The following is a 17,411-nucleotide window of genomic DNA, read 5'->3' as shown; positions in this document are numbered from 1 at the left end:
TGGGCACATGAATGATTGCCAAGTTGGTTGAAACATTGATTCAAGACGGATGAATTGAAACACGGGATAAAAAGGTCAAAAGACACATTTGTGCACAAGTGGAAAAAGAATCGACCACGCCAGGAGTCGAACCTGGAATCTCTAGAGATTTCTCGATTTGCTCGAAAGCCGAAATCTAGCGCCTTAGCCATTAGGCCACGCGGCCCGATCGTGTTTGTTGAAGGACTAGGGTGTCAGTGGTATCCATGAATGGAGCTAGCATCCAAACGCACGATTGAGCAAGGCGGATCTCAATCGTGCGTTCGGATCATTGTTGGGCTATTGATGCGTTACAGACTCTCAAGGCTGTTGTGAGGCGGGATCGAAAGTCTTGTTGGCATTGAGTTCGCGTTGACGTGCCTGTGCGCTGAGTTTCTTGGATACATTATTTGTTTCACACGCATCGACTCAACGAGCATGGACATTCAAGAGGATATTGGTGCTCAAGATTAACAGGAGTACATAGTAAGTTCTGCCATGTCACTACATGCATAAAGAAACATATGTGATGTTCTGATCCTTCATATGCTTCCAGCCTCATCTCCGCACACCATTCACGCTCTAAATGGTTCTAGGGTCGCCGATTACCCTGAACTGAACTCAAAAGCATCAGCACTACAGCAGCGCCGGTCGGCTCGGGCGGTATGGATTGTCTTGGATATCGGGAGTATTTCTGATTGCGATTGCATCTTTGACGTGAGTCGTAACGCGATGTGACGAGATGGTTGTGTGATAAGGACCAGACTTAGTTGGCTGTCATGGCGTCTTGTGAAGATGGGTTGACAGGCGGGGTTTGTTCCATCCAGCGATGAACCGCAACATCACCATTTCATCACTCAATCGATAAAGAAACTTCACTTGAAGATACTGTATAATATGTAAACCCCATCTCTTCTGTAATACTCCAACATACACAACTCAATTAATCCATGTTTCACAATCAACAAAGCTTAACTGATCCTTCAAAACAAACCCCGACTTCCGAACCTCATCCTCCACAATCTCCCCCCGGCCCATCGCCTCTTCATGGAGAGCAATTGCGTCAGGAACAGCTCGATGGCAGCATTGCCGCACCCGATGGCACAATGCGCCAGACCCAGCCAATCACCACACACACACAGCACGCAATTCCGAGCCTTGCCCCTCTGGGGTCAAGTGAGGGGCTGATGATGGTGGGGGGGACACCCTTTTTAGTGAGGGGTGCTGTATCTGTATCGCGATGCTTCTCTTTTTATGGCGGGGTTGTCATGATGGGCCTTATGAACTTCATTAAGAGGGTTAGAGATAGTATGGCTGGGATGGCTTGAGTAGTTAGACAGTAATACAGTCAATAGAGTTGAACATATGTTAGTTACTCGAGAATAGAGTGCCGAGGAATGGAATATTCAGAGTCTGAGGGGTTGGTTACCGTTGCAACGCCAACACCAACATCCGAGCCCCCCAAGCTTGGCTTTCCAATCACCAATATCACTACCCTCGTGGCGTATTCAACCCAGATCGTCCGTCATCTTAGCTTAATAACGCAAGCCTCTTTCCAATCCAATCTGCCCTGCTCCAACAAGGTACAAGCTAGCTCCCTCCCCAAGAAACCACATCTCCCTATATAATCCCCCCCTCTCCACCCCTCCCTCCAAGCAAACACCTCCTCCTCTTCATATTTCTTCTCATCATCACCCAAAAAGAAATCTACAGGAAACAAAAATGTCTGCTCCCGCTCCCCTTCGTCTGGGCTCCATCGCCCCCAACTTCCAGGCCGAGACCACAAAGGGCAAGATTGACTTCCACGAGTTCATCGGCGACAACTGGGTCATTCTCTTCTCTCACCCCGAGGACTACACTCCCGTCTGCACCACTGAGCTCGGCGCCTTTGCCAAGCTTCAGCCTGAGTTCACCAAGCGTGGCGTCAAGCTGATTGGTCTCTCTGCCAACACCATTGAGTCCCACGAGGGATGGATCAAGGATATTGGCGAGGTTACCGGCGGCAACGTCGAGTTCCCCATCATTGGCGACAAGCAGCGCCAGGTTTCTCTCCTCTACGACATGTAAGTCTCTTTTTGCACACACACATATCATAATTGGACCAAGCTGACAATGTTCAGGATCGACCAGCAGGATGCTACCAACGTCGATGAGAAGGGCATCGCCTTCACCATCCGATCCGTCTTCATCATCGACCCCAAGAAGACCATCCGCACCATCTTCTCTTACCCCGCCTCCACCGGCCGCAACGCCGCCGAGGTCCTCCGCGTCATCGACTCCCTCCAGACCGGTGACAAGTACCGCATCACCACCCCTATCAACTGGGTCCCCGGTGAGGACGTCATCGTCCACCCCTCGGTCAAGAACGAGGAGGCCAAGACCCTCTTCCCCGAGTTCCGCATCGTCAAGCCTTACCTCCGATTCACCCCTCTCGCTAAGGAGAAGGTTCTTCCCTCTCAGTAAATTACCTAGTTGCGAAACAAGAAAAGCGGTTTAATATTATGATACCTTTGCAGATGAGCGCAACAAATGGATGGGGATTAGTACGCCATGAGATTGAGGTCTTGTGATGGAACGACCGGTCCGGAATAGATTAGTCTAGATTTTAGCCATTTGTGATAGCTCTGCGATGAAATAAATGAAGAAATGATCAAGCTACTTGAAACTATGAGTTTGAAGTCATGAGAACCCTCGTTCATTGTTGACACGTCCCTCATGCGACGAGGTTATTTCTGATCGCGGGGTTTCGGGCCATCGGCCACCGATACCGGCGTCAAGCTTTCAGGGTCCACACAAGCTTGTGAATCCATCATAACCTCGGCGGCATGAAAGTCGGGCTGAGTATCATGACTTCAAGAATGCGATGATTCATCAAGCATGTATCTTTTGAAGTGGCGTACAAGCTTTGGATCTTGAGCTTTGAGGCCGTTGTCCTTACTTATCCTGCGTACACGATGGCCATGAGCTGTAACTGAAGGCGATGCATAAGGAACGTTGGTACGTTTTCAGCTCTGTCAGTTTATTCTTAATGCCAATTTATATGAACTCGTGTATCTACCGCGAACGGAAGCGCCATCTCGTTGTACTATGCCAGGATCAACAACTCGCAAGACTCTATTTCATCTTTTTGCCCCGGCGTTTCAAGCTCACTTCTTCACAAACTCAATCTTCCTCGCCAGCCAACATCCAATTGTCACCCCAGTAACATCACCCTTCTCGTCTCGATGGAATACGAGCGTCCAGTCCCCAGGAGGCTTCGCATCCATACCTCTCGGGTTCGCAAGGGCCCAGACATCCCCTCCAAGATATCTCATGAACTGAGCTGGGCTATGACCCAAGAACCCCTCAAACGTGCCGAACATGAGTCCGCCTTGGTCCACGCAGTGGAACGTTGAGCCAATTTCTTCGGAGTAGAAGTCCCCCGTGAAAACCGAGTTGTCAACGGGTGTATCGCCAATCTTGAGGCGTTTTGCGTTTAGGGTTCTGTTCTCCTTCAGACGATGAATCCGAAGATTGTCCCCATCGACCACAGCTACCATCGCACGAGATTCTCCGCGTTCGGGGTCCGTCAGATTGACGGGCTCAGCATAGTTGGCGTAGTTAACCACGATCTGTCCCTTCTTGCCATCCTTGATCGTGACAGCCAATTGAGTGCCTTCATCAAGATAGATACCCGGCCAAGCAGGTGATGCATCAACAAGTGTAGGCGGCGGAGGCTTTTGAAGAGCCAAAGTAGTCTGGATGATATGTTCGACAAGTGTAGCAGCATCAGCTTCGTGATTGAACATGGCCACAACTGAAAGACGCTCTTCTGGGACATGAGCTCGATAAAGTCTGAAACCACGAAGAGCACCGCCGTGACCAATTCCAGATACGCTGCCATATTGACTGTGACCAAGACCCTGGGAGTATATCGAAGGGACACCGTCTGTGAAAGACGTAGGCTTGAAGATTGCGCGGTACCAGCTGGTGGGATCGAACAGGCTGCGATCAAGGAATGACTCGTAAGAGGTCATGTCGCCGAGTGAAGCGATGATACCTGCATCGCCAGCCCATTCAATGCGGTTCTCCGCAGGGATATAACCTCTGTCCTCATCGCCTTCGTATCCAACGCAAGGCGGTGGAAGTTTCGCCGTGTCTGCACCGAGCTGAGCAGTCTTCATACCGGCCGGTCTAAAGATGCGTGCATTGAGGAGATCTGAGAGCGACTCCCCAGTAGTAGCTTCGACGACTCGCGCTACGATGTTGAAGTTGGTGTTGCAGTAAGAGTACTCCGTGCCCGGCGTGAAATGCGTCGACTTGATCGTTTTCAACACTTTCTCATTATGCTCAGCAATAGAGTAAGGATCCTCAGGCTTCGCACCCCAGAGCAAAGTAATAGCCCAGTAGTCGCGAATGCCAGATCGATTGTTGCACAAATGATCGATCTTCAACTCTCCCGTCTTGGCAAGCTCTGGAAGAATCTCTTTCAACTTCTCCTCAAACTGCGTCTTCACATCTCCTTTCTCCGCCAACTTCGGCGTGGGGTTCTTTTCTAGGTCTGCAACCAATCCACAGAGCATCTGCTTTGAGATCGAGCAGATGGGAATCAGCGTATCATGCGTCATGGGGATTCTGCGGTTGAAGTCGGCGTAACCCCAAACGCGCTGATCAACGAGGGCTCCATCTGAGAGGACGGCGACAGCACCACCTGGACCGCGAATGCGGGCTGGGATCGCCTTCAGGATATTCTGGACTATTTCTTTTGATACGGGCATTTTGTGATGATGTTGTTGATGATGAGTGCGGGGTTGAAATTGAGTGAGACCACATTATACAGGAGCCAGTGTCGTAATTGGAAGGTGGGACAACATGCACTCTGATAACACGGCAACTAAGGTACGAGACTCATCATGGTAGGTACCTTGAAAACATCGCGACCACCAAATACCGAAACATCATCACCTTCTTGTTATCGAGAGTGCCGAATCTCAATCCAGTTGCCTCGTGAACTTGTTTGCCTAATAATTGCTACGTCTGGACTGAGCTAACCTGTAGCTATCAGATATCATGCTTGCTGCAGCAACCCAGCCAGTCTTGTTTGCTACTTCATATCGCATCCTCACACGAGGCACAAATAATTATATGAATCATAGCTCGAGATTGATCTGCAAGCATGAAACTACAAACCGGGAAAGCCACAGCAAAGTCGGGGCTTCGTTGAGCCGCCGATAAGCATGAAGATCGTCTCTTGTCCAAGTAACTTCAACAGCATGCACTACGTGCGAAGGAAATATGTCGTCAATTATACGATACAGTACAACAAACAAACCAAATCCCTACTATGTAGCAGGCTTCCTTCGAGGGGCATGCAGTCAACAACTGGCCAAGCCCTACTATGGCCCATGGCCTTAGTTCCTGTTCATGGCTATAACTCTTGCTTTATCGGCGTAGGATTCACTACCCTGAAACAAAACATTGACTCTGTGGAACTTAGTTGCAGCTCGGAAGAGCTGTTCTGCTCTGCTATCAGTCCATCCGCCGAAAATAGCAAGAGCCTGGATAGTTAACTCAAATTGAATGTAGACAGAGTATCAGAACTTCAGTCATTAGTGGGCGAAAACTTCCGCTTCTACCTATGTTAGTCCCCTATGTGAAGTGCTTCAAATTTAGCCGAATATTGTATATCGCGTGCCTAGAAACATGAGAGTCGGTTCGTGTTGTATCCTTGTCGTCTTGCTTGACCATAATGGCGTGGCATAAGCAGCCACAACTACCACATTCAAGTCACATAAGACATATTACGGATCTAGGTTATTGTACTGAAACTCAATATCATAGCAAACAATACTTAGTTAGTTCCCTCTTGTCGAGCGTGCCTAGTCGCAAGTTTGCTGACCAGCCATTGACCGGACCAATATCGCCGGACATTCAGATTTGGACCGGACCAAGAAAACGTACGTCGGAAATGGGGCAGATCCGTCATGGCGGCAACGCGATGGTGATCTATGGGGAGACTCGAATGCTTTGAGTCAAGGTCCCGCTGGTGACATGCCGTTCCGTCTGCATCTACCATTGGTATCATCATCTCCATCATCTTGAGGCATGTATTTATGGAACGTGAGGAAAAGAGCCCAGTCGTCTGAAGAGGTAGTATCGAGAGGATATTATGGACTAGTTGAGAAACGGATCTTATTGATATGTTAGTAAGGAGAGGCGGGTTTCGCAATGCCTGTGAACGACTTCATGGCTGGTGGATCACTAATCACCAGCCCAGAATAGTCTCAACGGACGCCGTTAGAATGTCGCTCTCTTGTATCCCCGCATTCAACTCTATCTGAATCTACGGCCCGAGCAGGTCGATTAACCTCAAATCGTTCCCATTGTGGCTCCTGATGTGGTCATTCAATGCTTCTTGGTATGCGGGTGTATTGCTTGACAACGATTTGATTGAGCACGAATCCAAGGCACGCATGATCGTTCTCGAAGCTCCGTGAGAGAGAAGAAATCACTCGGGGCTGAAACACCAACTATGGTACTGTAGAAATAGAGTAAGGTATATAGATCGGGAAAGCTTCGTAGACGACAGTAAACTCAGCTTTGAAGAAAGCTTTGTGGTTTTTGCTTCGGTCCGTCTAACGGTAGAGGGAAGTGATTCCTGGAGGGATCTTAGGCACAAAATCTCACTGTGGTTTCGAATTCGGCAAATGGCAATTTATGAACAAGCTACAGTAGCTTGAGTAGACAAGTTGTCTCCTTGCCCATGTTGGTTGGTTGGTTGGTTGGTTGGTTGGTTGGTTGGTGATGACATCCATTTCACGAACCCAGCTATCTGGGTTCAAACAGGGGACCCCATGTCGCTAAAAAGCCCAGCTCCTTCCACTAGCCTTCTAGGCGCTGTCAGTTATTTTTTTAGGGAGCCCCGTCCATGATGAACGCGGTTAGAACTTGGGACCGAGGTGATGGTTCAGAACTGACCCTTGACGATAATTCACCTTTACGATGATTTTTTTAGCATCAAGGACGAAGCGGTGACAAGCCGTTTCTATAAGACCTGGAGCTATAGTAATAAAAAGAGCTTGTTATTATTACCAGGCATTCATTATGTCGATCCCAGTTCTTCCCCCTGAGCCGCGTGTTTGTGTTTGTGTCCCGTCTCCATTAGTGCTCAGTCAGCAAACCTAAGGTAAGGGCCCAGGGCAGTGGAGGACGGACGGGAGGGGGAGGGGAGGGGAGGGTTGTGTTGGGCGATTCGCTTGCAAATGTGCCGCAGTTGGGTCGATTATGCAGTCGCTGGAGTGGAGGGTATCATTGGTTGGTTCGTCCCAACTCGAAGCGCTTGAGCAGAATGTCATGTTACCTCGACTCCTGAATAACTATGTATCTATCAACAGTCACAGAAAGAAAACGAGACGGAATCTCCCGAATGGAAAAAATGAAATATCTCCGCGGGAGTTTTTTCAACGTGGTCTATCTGAAACATCCCCATCGAACCCCCTTTGTCGTCATAGTCGATCTCATTCTCAAGGATTCGGTTCCAGAAGCTTTGTCGTGTCCCCTGTATCCGAAACCAAGCCTGTGCCAGGAGCTAATAAACTTTGGCCTAAGTTGACAACTGTCTGTCGACAGCCCCATTTATCCATAGATTTTGTAGGGGACCATTACGAGGAGATATCCATCCATTGCAGAGGCTGCAGATGCAGGAATTGAGCATCAAACACACATAGAAACACTGCGTGCATACAGTCAAAAGATACGAAACAGAATATGTATATCTGCCAAGTATTATATGCTGCGCTCTATTCGCAGCGTCACATCAATCACTCCATAGGCTGGCCGCTCACTATCTTTCTGAACCCCTCTCCTTAACTTTTGGTGTCCGTGCACTCCGCTGCCAAATGGACATCCCCTTGTCAACTCCAGTCTTTCCACCTGGACCTTGACACTGCATTGGTTCAATCCCCTTCATCAACGACTTCAGGGCCTTTGTCCCTGGCATATGTCGGCCCAGTCACAAAGGAGAAGGGGAAAAAAGAAAGACGGGACGGAGACCATACATACTGTGCCGTGCGTGGTGCGTGCCACTCACTGCTCGCCCTGCATTGCATATCTGCAGGTGACTTGGTTACGGTTACGGTTACGTTTACGGCTTCTGATTCTGGACTGGACCGTTCTGTTTCTCCAACCTCCTGAACCCTACCGCTTCCCTATCCGTACATCACCAGTTCTCTCCCTCTCCTTGCGACTCACACGAAATTAACGACCCTACCTAGCCTTGGCTTCCCAGCATCTACTGTACGTACGCCATCGTCTCCTCCTCTGTCCCTTGGCCTTTTCGTCTTCCCTGGCCTCCACCGCGAGGCCCTGCCCTTGTCCTGTCCTGTCGTGTCCGTCCCGCCCCGTCCCTGTCGTTCTTATCCTCCTTTGGTTGACCATCTCGGTCCTGTCTCCAGACGGAGCCTCTTCCCCCGCGACCAACAACCGCCACGACTCTATCCGCCCGCCCGCTACTCTCCTCGTTTAGTGCTCCTTGTATCTCGTTGACGTGACCTTGACGAACGCTTCAGTCCTTCCACGTTTTCTGATCAGCGTCCGGCTCCTCGCAATCCCCTCCCTGGCCCTGTCCATCTGGCCTGGCCCTGTCGTGAAGTGACCTCGGGACCCAGTCTTTGGCGGTGACGCCCCTGTTCTCTTCTCACCGGATCGAACTCACGATCTCCAGCGCAACGTCTCGGGCGTTTCCATTGCCTTGGCTCCCGTTGCCTGTGGCCTGGGTCCTCGACTGCTGCTGCTGCTTCTACTTCCTATTTGGTCAGCCCTTTATTCAAGCTCCTTTACTCCTCCCCGCCCATCGCAAACTGTTGTACTCAATCGCCTCATGTTTCGCTATTCACGATCCTCAAGCAAAGCATCATGGTTGATTCTCCAGAACTAACAATCCGTCAGGATTCAGCAGGCGACGAACCTCCTTCTCGTTTCCCCGATCTCGTTAGCGACGAAAAGCCGACCGGCCGATATACCCCCGATCTTCTTGCTGGCGTTTATCGAGGAATTAGAAAGCTACCTTCAGTCAAGCTCTCGAGAAGTCCTTCGCGGTTGCACTTAAAGAGCTCATCCGGAAGTCTACACTCCGCTCATTCCTCCACCTCGAGTGCACCCCCCGCAAGCGAAGCACCTCCTCAGCATGCTCGAAACTTGACCCTTCAGTATAGTCTGTCGAAGCCTCTACCGCGGTCGCCGCCGTATCAAGAATCTATACATCCCCAAGATTCGACCTCCCCCAACCTACCTAGTGTGCCAGAGGGGCAGATTCCTTCACCGAAGTTCTTCGATCCGTCACCTTCCACCTCACCCCTACCGACACCGCCCCCGAAGACAGAAAGCTTCTTTGATAGCCGATCAAGCACCATGGAGTCGACCTCTGCGCCACCGCAGCACCCATATGGCGCCCACGAAGCCAATAATAGCATGAGCAGTGTGTCGAGTGCCTCCAGATATGACTCGCAAGAGCAAAGCGACGGCCTGAAACCCAGAGGTGCTGGATCAGCTTCTGCTGGTCCATCGCCCAATGTCGCTCAGCGGGCAACCCCTGTAGGCGGGCCTTCCAATGGCCCTTCAACACATTTGTCTGGCTTAATGTGCAATGTTCACCGAACGACTGGACGTGAGCCCCACGCCCTAGTCGGAGCTACAACTACCATCCTGGGCGACAAGCTCTATGTGTTTGGAGGCCGGATCCTGTCTAGAAGTCGACCTGCTCCTCTGACCTCGGATATGTACGAGTTGGATCTGATTCGTCGACACTGGACCAAGCTGGAAACAACAGGCGATGTTCCACCACCTCGATACTTCCACTCCATGTGCGCTTTGGGTGACACCAAGATGGTTTGTTACGGTGGCATGTCACCTGCCCCTAACCAGCCTCCTGGTGGCGACCAACAGCAACCCGAAATCACTGTCATGTCTGATATCTACATCTACGACGTAAACACTAGAGCGTGGACCTTTATTCCGACACAAGACCCTCCCCAGGGCCGCTACGCTCATTGCGCCTGTATTCTTCCTTCATCTGCCACCTTTTCTTCGCACCGCGCTCCTCTTTCTGCTCTACAACATAATCCTTCGACTGGCAACCCTAATGAGGGCCGAATCGGCATTAATATTGATGGCTCAGGTGGTGCAGAGATGGTCATTGTTGGTGGACAGGATGGCAGGAACAACTACATTGAGCAGATCAGCGTCTTCAACTTGCGAAGCCTGAAATGGACCTCAACACAGCCTCTGGACAGAAGCTGGGGCGCATATAGGAGTGTGACTGCCCCTCTTCCACCTTCAGTGGCTTCTAAACTCGGTCGACGACAGTCGAACGGTATGCAACGCCATGATGGAAGTATCAGCCAAGAAGCTCGTGAACCAGGTGCTTCGATGTTGATATACTGTAACTATAACTTCTTGGACGTTAAGCTCGAACTACAAATCCGGGCACCAGATGGTACTCTCACGGAAAGGCCAATGTCAGGCAACTATTCACCACCAGGATTGCGATTCCCGAACGGCGGTGTTATTGATACCCATTTCGTTGTCAGTGGCACATACCTCACCTCATCTCGACAAGAGTATGCGCTCTGGGCTCTGGATCTACGAACTTTGACATGGAGCCGTATCGATGCCGGAGGAAGTGTGTTCAGCCAGGGCAGTTGGAATCGCGGAGTTTTATGGAACCGCCGAAACACATTTGTGATCTTGGGTAACAGGAAAAGGAGTCTCGTCGATGACTATAATCATCGACGTATCAACTTTTCCAATGTGTGCATGGTCGAGTTGGAAGCATTTGGCTTTTACGATAATCCCCGCAAGACAAGTCCGCTTTCAGGTTTCATCTCAGCGAGCAGCCCTTATGCTGGGCCTGGCCTGAGTTTGGCGCGCAAAGCAGGGTACACAGCGGGCGGACGATACCACTCAAGGGCGAGCGAGGAGCTTGGTGAGAAGTCATTCGCCATGCGTGAACTTGCCGATATGGATATTCTGTGCATTGGGGGCGAGCGTATTCCAGTCAACTCGAGAATCGTTGGACGACGATGGGGGCCTTACTTCGTGCAACTTCTACGGGAGGGGACGGCGACACAGGATGGCAGCGATGCCGTGACCCTTAGATCCGGTCTCTCAAGCAACCCCTTACGCGCGTCGGCTATCACCATCACACCAAACTCGAGGGTGGCAGATAGCTCATCGTCCATGATTAGCACTGTTGGTTCATCCTTGAGCTCTTCTGGTGCTCCTTCAAGCACCGCAGCATCAAGTTTTACCACAGGCGCCATGAGCCATGAGGCCAACCCGACGAACATCAATGCAGCGCCTACGCCTCACTCACTACCACCAAACTCAAGACCGAGATGTCTTTACCTCCCACACACATATCTTACGATACAGGCGCTGCTTCATTTCCTCTACACGAGCTCTCTCCCGCCTCCGACATCTCCTCTTTGCACCCCGCAAATTCTTTGCTCGCTACTCCAGATCGCCCGGCCGTACCGTATTGACGGACTATTGGAGGCTGTAGTTGAGCGACTTCACGCCTTGCTCGACAGTCGCAACGCTGCAGCTGTTTTCAATGCTACAGCCATGGCAGCTGGCGGTGGCCGAGGCATTGATGGATCTCTCAACCCTAATTTCTTTGTTGGAACTCTTGATCCTGTGGGCTCGCCTACTGCCACTTCCGACTTTTCTCTGGGACATACCCCTGGCGACAGTTTCTCATCGGATCTTCAGACTCGTACTGAGGGTCTGACGCTCAACACCAATGTGCAACAATTGAGCCGACCCTCCAGCGATGAGCTATCTGCTACAACAAGCCAGAGCGGATCGGAGTGGAGTTCCTCGGAGATTGGTGGCAGTGAACGAGACAACTTTGTGTGGAATGGTGAACTTAGCAGTGTAATTGGCCTACAGAAGCGAGGTCTTCGAGGCTTGATGGAGGGCAGGAGGATGAGAGAACGAACAGGCACAGCAGCCGGTGGAAACGGCATGGGACCAAGCTACACAAGCGCACAAGGCCAACAGCGTGTTGGTCTGGGCATAGCAGGATCATGAGTTGATCAGGGCGATTTATGAAGCGGGCTAGGGATGGACTCGGCAAAAATATTGTGACATGTAATGAACCCAGTCATGATCTGTAGAAGAGGTGGATTTTGTAGGAGCGTATATGAAGCATTGATGGACATAACACTTCAAAGTAAATAGCATTATCATCACGTCTGATGAGTTCATTTGTTAGACATTTCACCAAACTTCAATTTTCTTTCCATGTGAACCATTCTATACAATGATACTTGAAATAACGCTAATGAATTATAATTAATTATGCAGTGGGTATCCGATCTATATGTAACTTCTTACAACTTCGCCTTTCCACCCTGAATCTCTCCCCAATCCTTCTCTGTAAAAGGTACATAACTCTCCCCCTTGAGCCAGTAAATCTCTCCAAGACTCTTATCACCTGCTGGATCGACACCTGCCTCTCGCAGGGTATGTTTCTGCTGCTTCATAGTCCCTGTGATCTGTCCACCGCCGAGCTCACTCATGATTCTCAAGAACAACGGTCTCGCGAACTTGGGTAACTCAGCGCGCACGTGTGTAGCTATGTCCTGCATTGTCTCTGCGGTAGGATCAGAGGATAGATGGATTGCGGCACAACCTGCTCTTCCGTCGTGATGAGGGAGCGATACGCCGTAGACATTTGCTTCTTTGACGGAGGGGTGTTTACAGAGTGCATCGCTGACTTCGGCGGTAGAAACATTCTCGCCCTTCCAGCGGAATGTATCGCCTATGCGATCGTGGAAGTAAATCCGTCCATCGCTATCCCATCTCACGACATCGCCTGTGCGGAACCAGGTATCGCCTTTACTAAACACATCGCGAAGAACTTTTGCTTCTGTCGCTGCGCGATTGTTGTAGTAGCCTTGGAAGCGACCGAATGGGTTTCCTGACGGTAGGCGGAAGAGCATTTCGCCTGGCTCGCCGGTACGAGCTTTGTAGCAGCGACCTGTGTCGGGATTGCGCTTGGGGAGATCAGTTTCCCAGTCGACTTCTACCAAAGCGACGGAGAAGCTCATGATGAGGTTGTATACCCAGCCATTACGACCAATTGCGCCAGCGGCGTAGTCGTTTTTGCTGAGGTTGAAGGTCGCAAATGTTCCTTCAGTGGCAGCGTAGAATTCACAGATTCCTTCAACGCCGAACCGTTCTTTGAATTCATTCCAGATATCTGGTCTTAATCCGTTTCCAAAGGCGACCTTGACGTTGTGCTTCTTGTCGAGGCATTCACCTGTTTCAGGATCGTGCTGTGGTGGCGCGGCGAGCAAGTACCGCAGAGTCTCGCCGACGTAGAGGATGGATGTTGCGCCTGAGTCGCGGACTTCATTCCAGAAAGTCTTGGTTGAGAATTTGCGGCCTAGGGCTTGGGTACTTCCTGAAAGGAGCGTTGCGCTAAAGGAAAAGATTGTTGCGGAGGAGTGATATAGGGGCATTGACTGGACGGTTAGCTTGGGTTCGGAAGAAGGGGTGAGAACTTACGGAGTACATGATGTCGCCTTTCGATCGGTCAAGGAGTTGTTCAGACATTGAACCGGCAACGATCAACTTTCCCCATGACACGATGGCGGCTTTGGGCATGCCAGTTGTACCAGAGGTGTAAATGAGAATAGCCATGCTTGAAAGACTCTTCTCGGATCGATCGGAGTCAGGCGCGCGAACACCTTCTGTCGTAGCGATTTGTGCTTCAACTTCAGGAGTATGAACAATGAAGCGGATGTCCTTCAGCTGATGGCGAACATCCTGTCCAACATTCTCTTCGACATTGGGATCCACGATACACAACTTGGTCGTAGCAGCCTTCAAGCAATGAACCAGCGAGGCTCCAGAGAGGTTATAGTTTAGAAACGCTGGCTTCGCTCCAATGCTCCATAGACCAAGCCATACAAAGATGTATGAATCTGAATTCTGGAAGTCGAGCGCAACGATATCTCCTTTCTTGACACCCTCGTTCTTGAGCCACTGTCCATACTTCAGCACCTGTTCGTAAACATCTTTGTACGAAAGACGTTTTCCTTCGAATATGAGCAATGCACGATCAGAGGTTGAAGAATTGGTGGCTATGTTTTCGAGGAGGTAGTATAGATTGAGGCGGTCGGTCCATTCGCGATAGTACATTCGTGAAGCGGCGATGGTTACGCAGCGAAGGAGGAAGAGGTCGTACCATGTTGAGGATCGGGCGTTGAAGTATGCTAGCGATGCCGCGACCGCGGGGGCTGTTATTGAAAGGGGGACTAAACCGTTAGATTCTGTTCGAGCTACAATTTGGTAGATTTACTTACGAGGCATTGTTGTTTACGCAAAAGAAAGAGTTGATGATGAAGAAAGGGTCAAAGTCGTTTGACGTACGTGGGTCGATGGCCTGATAGCGATAAGACAGACGGTGACGACAGCGCAACTCCACTAAAGCACCGACGACCGAGAGTTTATATAAACGCTATAAACGCTGTAAACTGCTTGGCGTTGAGTTTGCTGGTTCATGAATGCTACGGTTTTCGCCAAGGGCACCAAGCAGGCTCAGCTGGCACTCCCCGACGAGACAATTGCCCCATTTGAACTAGATTTCTGCAACCTTGCTATAATTGAGGATATATGCTTTGAAACAGGTATTGTGATGCCTCGGCTGGAAATGAGGCGTAGCAAGTTGATGCGGGGAGGATCTGGGGAAGTTGAGGTAGGTATCAGAGGATGCACATAGTAAAAGATGGGATTGGGATGTCATGGTTCCTGGCGATCTGTTAACGATAGCGCCCGTTGTTAGATGCAGTCAGCACGGCCTTTGCAGGGGTTGATGTGTTGGATCGGCGCTGAAGGCAGTCGATTACAGTGAAGAGAAGGACTAGAACGGCTATGAAACAATAGAGTTTGTTCTTCTGTTTAAGCTAAACTAGGTTCGATTGGTAGGGTCACAAAGACAGCGTTAGGGGCTTGGAGCGTTGTAAAGGTTGAATCTCGAGGTTAATTCCAACACTGGACGTAACGAATGCAGCTGGCTTCAAACTTCCAATTACCGATGAAAGAGGAATCAATCTTGAGAAGAATAATCAATACGTGAAATAATGATCAATTGAAGAGCAAGTCCGTCCAACCGCAAGCTTGAATGAGCTACATAGATGGAGATCATCGGCATCGGGCCTTGGACTACCCGACCTCACGTGATATCGTGATGTCGTGTAGCTCAGCTCCCCATCCCTCCACGCATCGATCCAAATCGACAGGGAGCTCTGATAAGAGCCTCTTCACCATCCCCGCCTCAACTTCTCAATCAAAAACGGCATAATGGCGCCCGGCGACGTCAAAGACACTTCCGCGGCGCCGTCCGCTCCACCCCCAGAGAAACCATCCGACATTTACAGAAGAACCCGTATCGTCATCTCCTTTTGGTTGATAGTGCTGTGTTTGGGCGTGCCGATATGGTGGAAGACTACTACGATCTACCGGGCGAATCTTCCTCTCGATGGGATGATGCAGTGGGCTGAGGGAAAGGTGAGAAGAAGCCTGGGGTGATAATATGGGGTTGCTAATGAAGGGGTAGGCTTGTCGTCCTGTATTTCCTCTTCAGATCTCTGTGAAAGCGGATGCGCTGCAGGAGAACGAGGCGCAGAATCTCGTGCGACTGACGCAGCATGCTCTTGACGACCATAACGACTTCTCTGGACATCACTTGCGTCTTCAACTTGCCCCTAAGGGGGGCGCTTCGCCTTCACCCGCCGCTGATGATGAATCCCACGTCGCCCTCACGATTCAACTTGCGCCTGGCGAGAGCAACTCTGCTACGTTGGATCCCGACTCGGCTGTTCTCAACATCGCATACCCCTCTAACGCAGTCCCTTCCGCCCTCGCTACATACATCGCAAACGAGCTACAATCGACATTCTCCGAAGAACAGTCCATCATTTCATACCTCCTATCGACATCCTCAGCCCCCGATGCGAAACCTCAAGGATTGACCCCCGAGGTCGTCGACAGGTTGTCAAAGCGAACTACACGATCTCTACGATACTCGCCAACATACCATCTTACCTTCTCCCTATTCACAGCCGGCGCAGCACCGAGTACATGGGACATTGAGAAGGCGATCGAGGAGTACATGAAGCCGATGCTTGATGTGCTGGGTCCTATTCACAACTTTACAATTGATACTCAGGTCCAGCTTTATGCTACGCCCGGTGCTCAATCGCAGGTGTTGAGTAAGGAAGACCTCGCGTCTTTCATCAATGCTGCTGAATGGCCTTTGTCTCCTTCAATTGCAGGCGCTCCGACTGTCAACTTTGTTATCTACATTGGCGACCAGAAGATTGGCCTTGATTCGGAGACAGAGACGTCACAGTCGTGGATGTTTCCTCAATGGGGCAGTGTGTACCTGCTTTCGCTCCCCGAGACAACGACGCACGTATCCAGTGAGACACTCAAGCAGCCAATGCTCACATTCACCGGACATTTATTGTCACTCCTGGGTACGCCTCAATCAGGTTCCCTCCCACTACGACTATCCACCCTCTCCCGCATCCGTTCAGCAGATCTCCTCCTCCGCGCCTCCTCAACCCTCGGTTCTCTCGCCCGTCTATCCCTCGCCCTCCCCTCAATCTCAATTCCTCATAGCGTCGCCGATGGCGTTGCATCAACAATGGAGCATCTTCAACAAGCATGTGCCAGTCTCGGCGCTCCCTCTGGACTCTTGCACGCTAGGATCGCAGAGGAAGAGGCAGAGCGAGCGTTCTTCGAGAAGAGCATGGTTGGGCAGTTGTATTTCCCTGATGAGCATAAGATTGCGGTGTATCTACCGTTGTTGGGGCCGGTGGGTGTTCCATTGGTTATGGGACTTATTAATGAGCTTAGAGGGTGGATTCAGAGGAGGAGACAGAGGGCAAAGGATGAGGGAGAGAAGAAGGCCCAATGAGATTAGATTCGATATAGAAGATACCTATGTATGAGCATTAATAGCATATTTTCCCTTGCTATCAGCCTTATATGAGGCCATGAAGCTTCTAACTTCATATACAAAGGCTTAAACAGTGAGCCCTATATATTAGCAGATATAAAGGTCTCGCTGTTTGAGTCTTTGTATGTAAAGTTAGGAGCTTGATGGCCTTGTATAAGGCTAACGGCAAGGGGGCGGGAATAGCATGTTTCTTGTTATGTATGTTTTTCAACCGACTGCCGTTATGATCTTGAAATGAGAGCCACGTGGTTGAAGCGTGCTATTTTTACTTGTGATTATGCCGGATCTCGGCTCTTTTTCCCCGTCTGTGCACCAGCTCTTGACGTAACGCCAGCTTATCTTACACAATCGCATCTCATCCGCAATCATTCCCATTTCCTGC

At 50.4% G+C, this 17,411-nt stretch overlaps 5 protein-coding genes across 5 annotated transcripts; 3 read left to right on the top strand and 2 right to left on the bottom strand.

The window, feature by feature from the left end:
- Positions 1–1,740: 1,740 nt before the first annotated feature.
- Positions 1,741–2,481, top strand: FSUBG_10338 (the record flags this gene model as incomplete). Its single annotated transcript, XM_036674906.1, has 2 exons — positions 1,741–2,081; positions 2,139–2,481. The coding sequence occupies 2 exons, from the start codon at positions 1,741–1,743 to the stop codon at positions 2,479–2,481; spliced, it is 684 nt and encodes a 227-aa protein (XP_036534159.1).
- Positions 2,482–3,164: 683 nt separating this feature from the next.
- FSUBG_10337 (penicillin binding protein) lies at positions 3,165–4,775 on the bottom strand (the record flags this gene model as incomplete). The annotated part of the gene is made up of 1 exon (XM_036674905.1): positions 3,165–4,775. One exon carries the CDS (start codon positions 4,773–4,775, stop codon positions 3,165–3,167), a length of 1,611 nt encoding a protein of 536 aa, XP_036534158.1.
- Positions 4,776–8,910: 4,135 nt separating this feature from the next.
- Positions 8,911–12,087, top strand: FSUBG_10336 (ral2; the record flags this gene model as incomplete). Its single annotated transcript, XM_036674904.1, has 1 exon — positions 8,911–12,087. The coding sequence occupies one exon, from the start codon at positions 8,911–8,913 to the stop codon at positions 12,085–12,087; it is 3,177 nt and encodes a 1,058-aa protein (XP_036534157.1).
- Positions 12,088–12,389: 302 nt separating this feature from the next.
- FSUBG_10335 (FAT1-very long-chain fatty acyl synthetase) lies at positions 12,390–14,376 on the bottom strand (the record flags this gene model as incomplete). Its single annotated transcript, XM_036674903.1, has 3 exons — positions 12,390–13,526; positions 13,570–14,321; positions 14,370–14,376. 3 exons carry the CDS (start codon positions 14,374–14,376, stop codon positions 12,390–12,392), a joined length of 1,896 nt encoding a protein of 631 aa, XP_036534156.1.
- A 990-nt stretch (positions 14,377–15,366) lies between these two features.
- FSUBG_10334 (GPI transamidase component PIG-S) lies at positions 15,367–16,987 on the top strand (the record flags this gene model as incomplete). Its single annotated transcript, XM_036674902.1, has 2 exons — positions 15,367–15,573; positions 15,623–16,987. 2 exons carry the CDS (start codon positions 15,367–15,369, stop codon positions 16,985–16,987), a joined length of 1,572 nt encoding a protein of 523 aa, XP_036534155.1.
- Positions 16,988–17,411: the final 424 nt, after the last annotated feature.

This window comes from Fusarium subglutinans (assembly GCF_013396075.1).
Source record: "Fusarium subglutinans strain NRRL 66333 chromosome Unknown NRRL66333_c0000178, whole genome shotgun sequence".
NCBI lineage: Eukaryota > Fungi > Ascomycota > Sordariomycetes > Hypocreales > Nectriaceae > Fusarium > Fusarium subglutinans.
The sequence above is the reverse complement of the archived record's forward strand: the minus strand, read 5'-3'. Positions and strand labels throughout refer to the sequence as shown.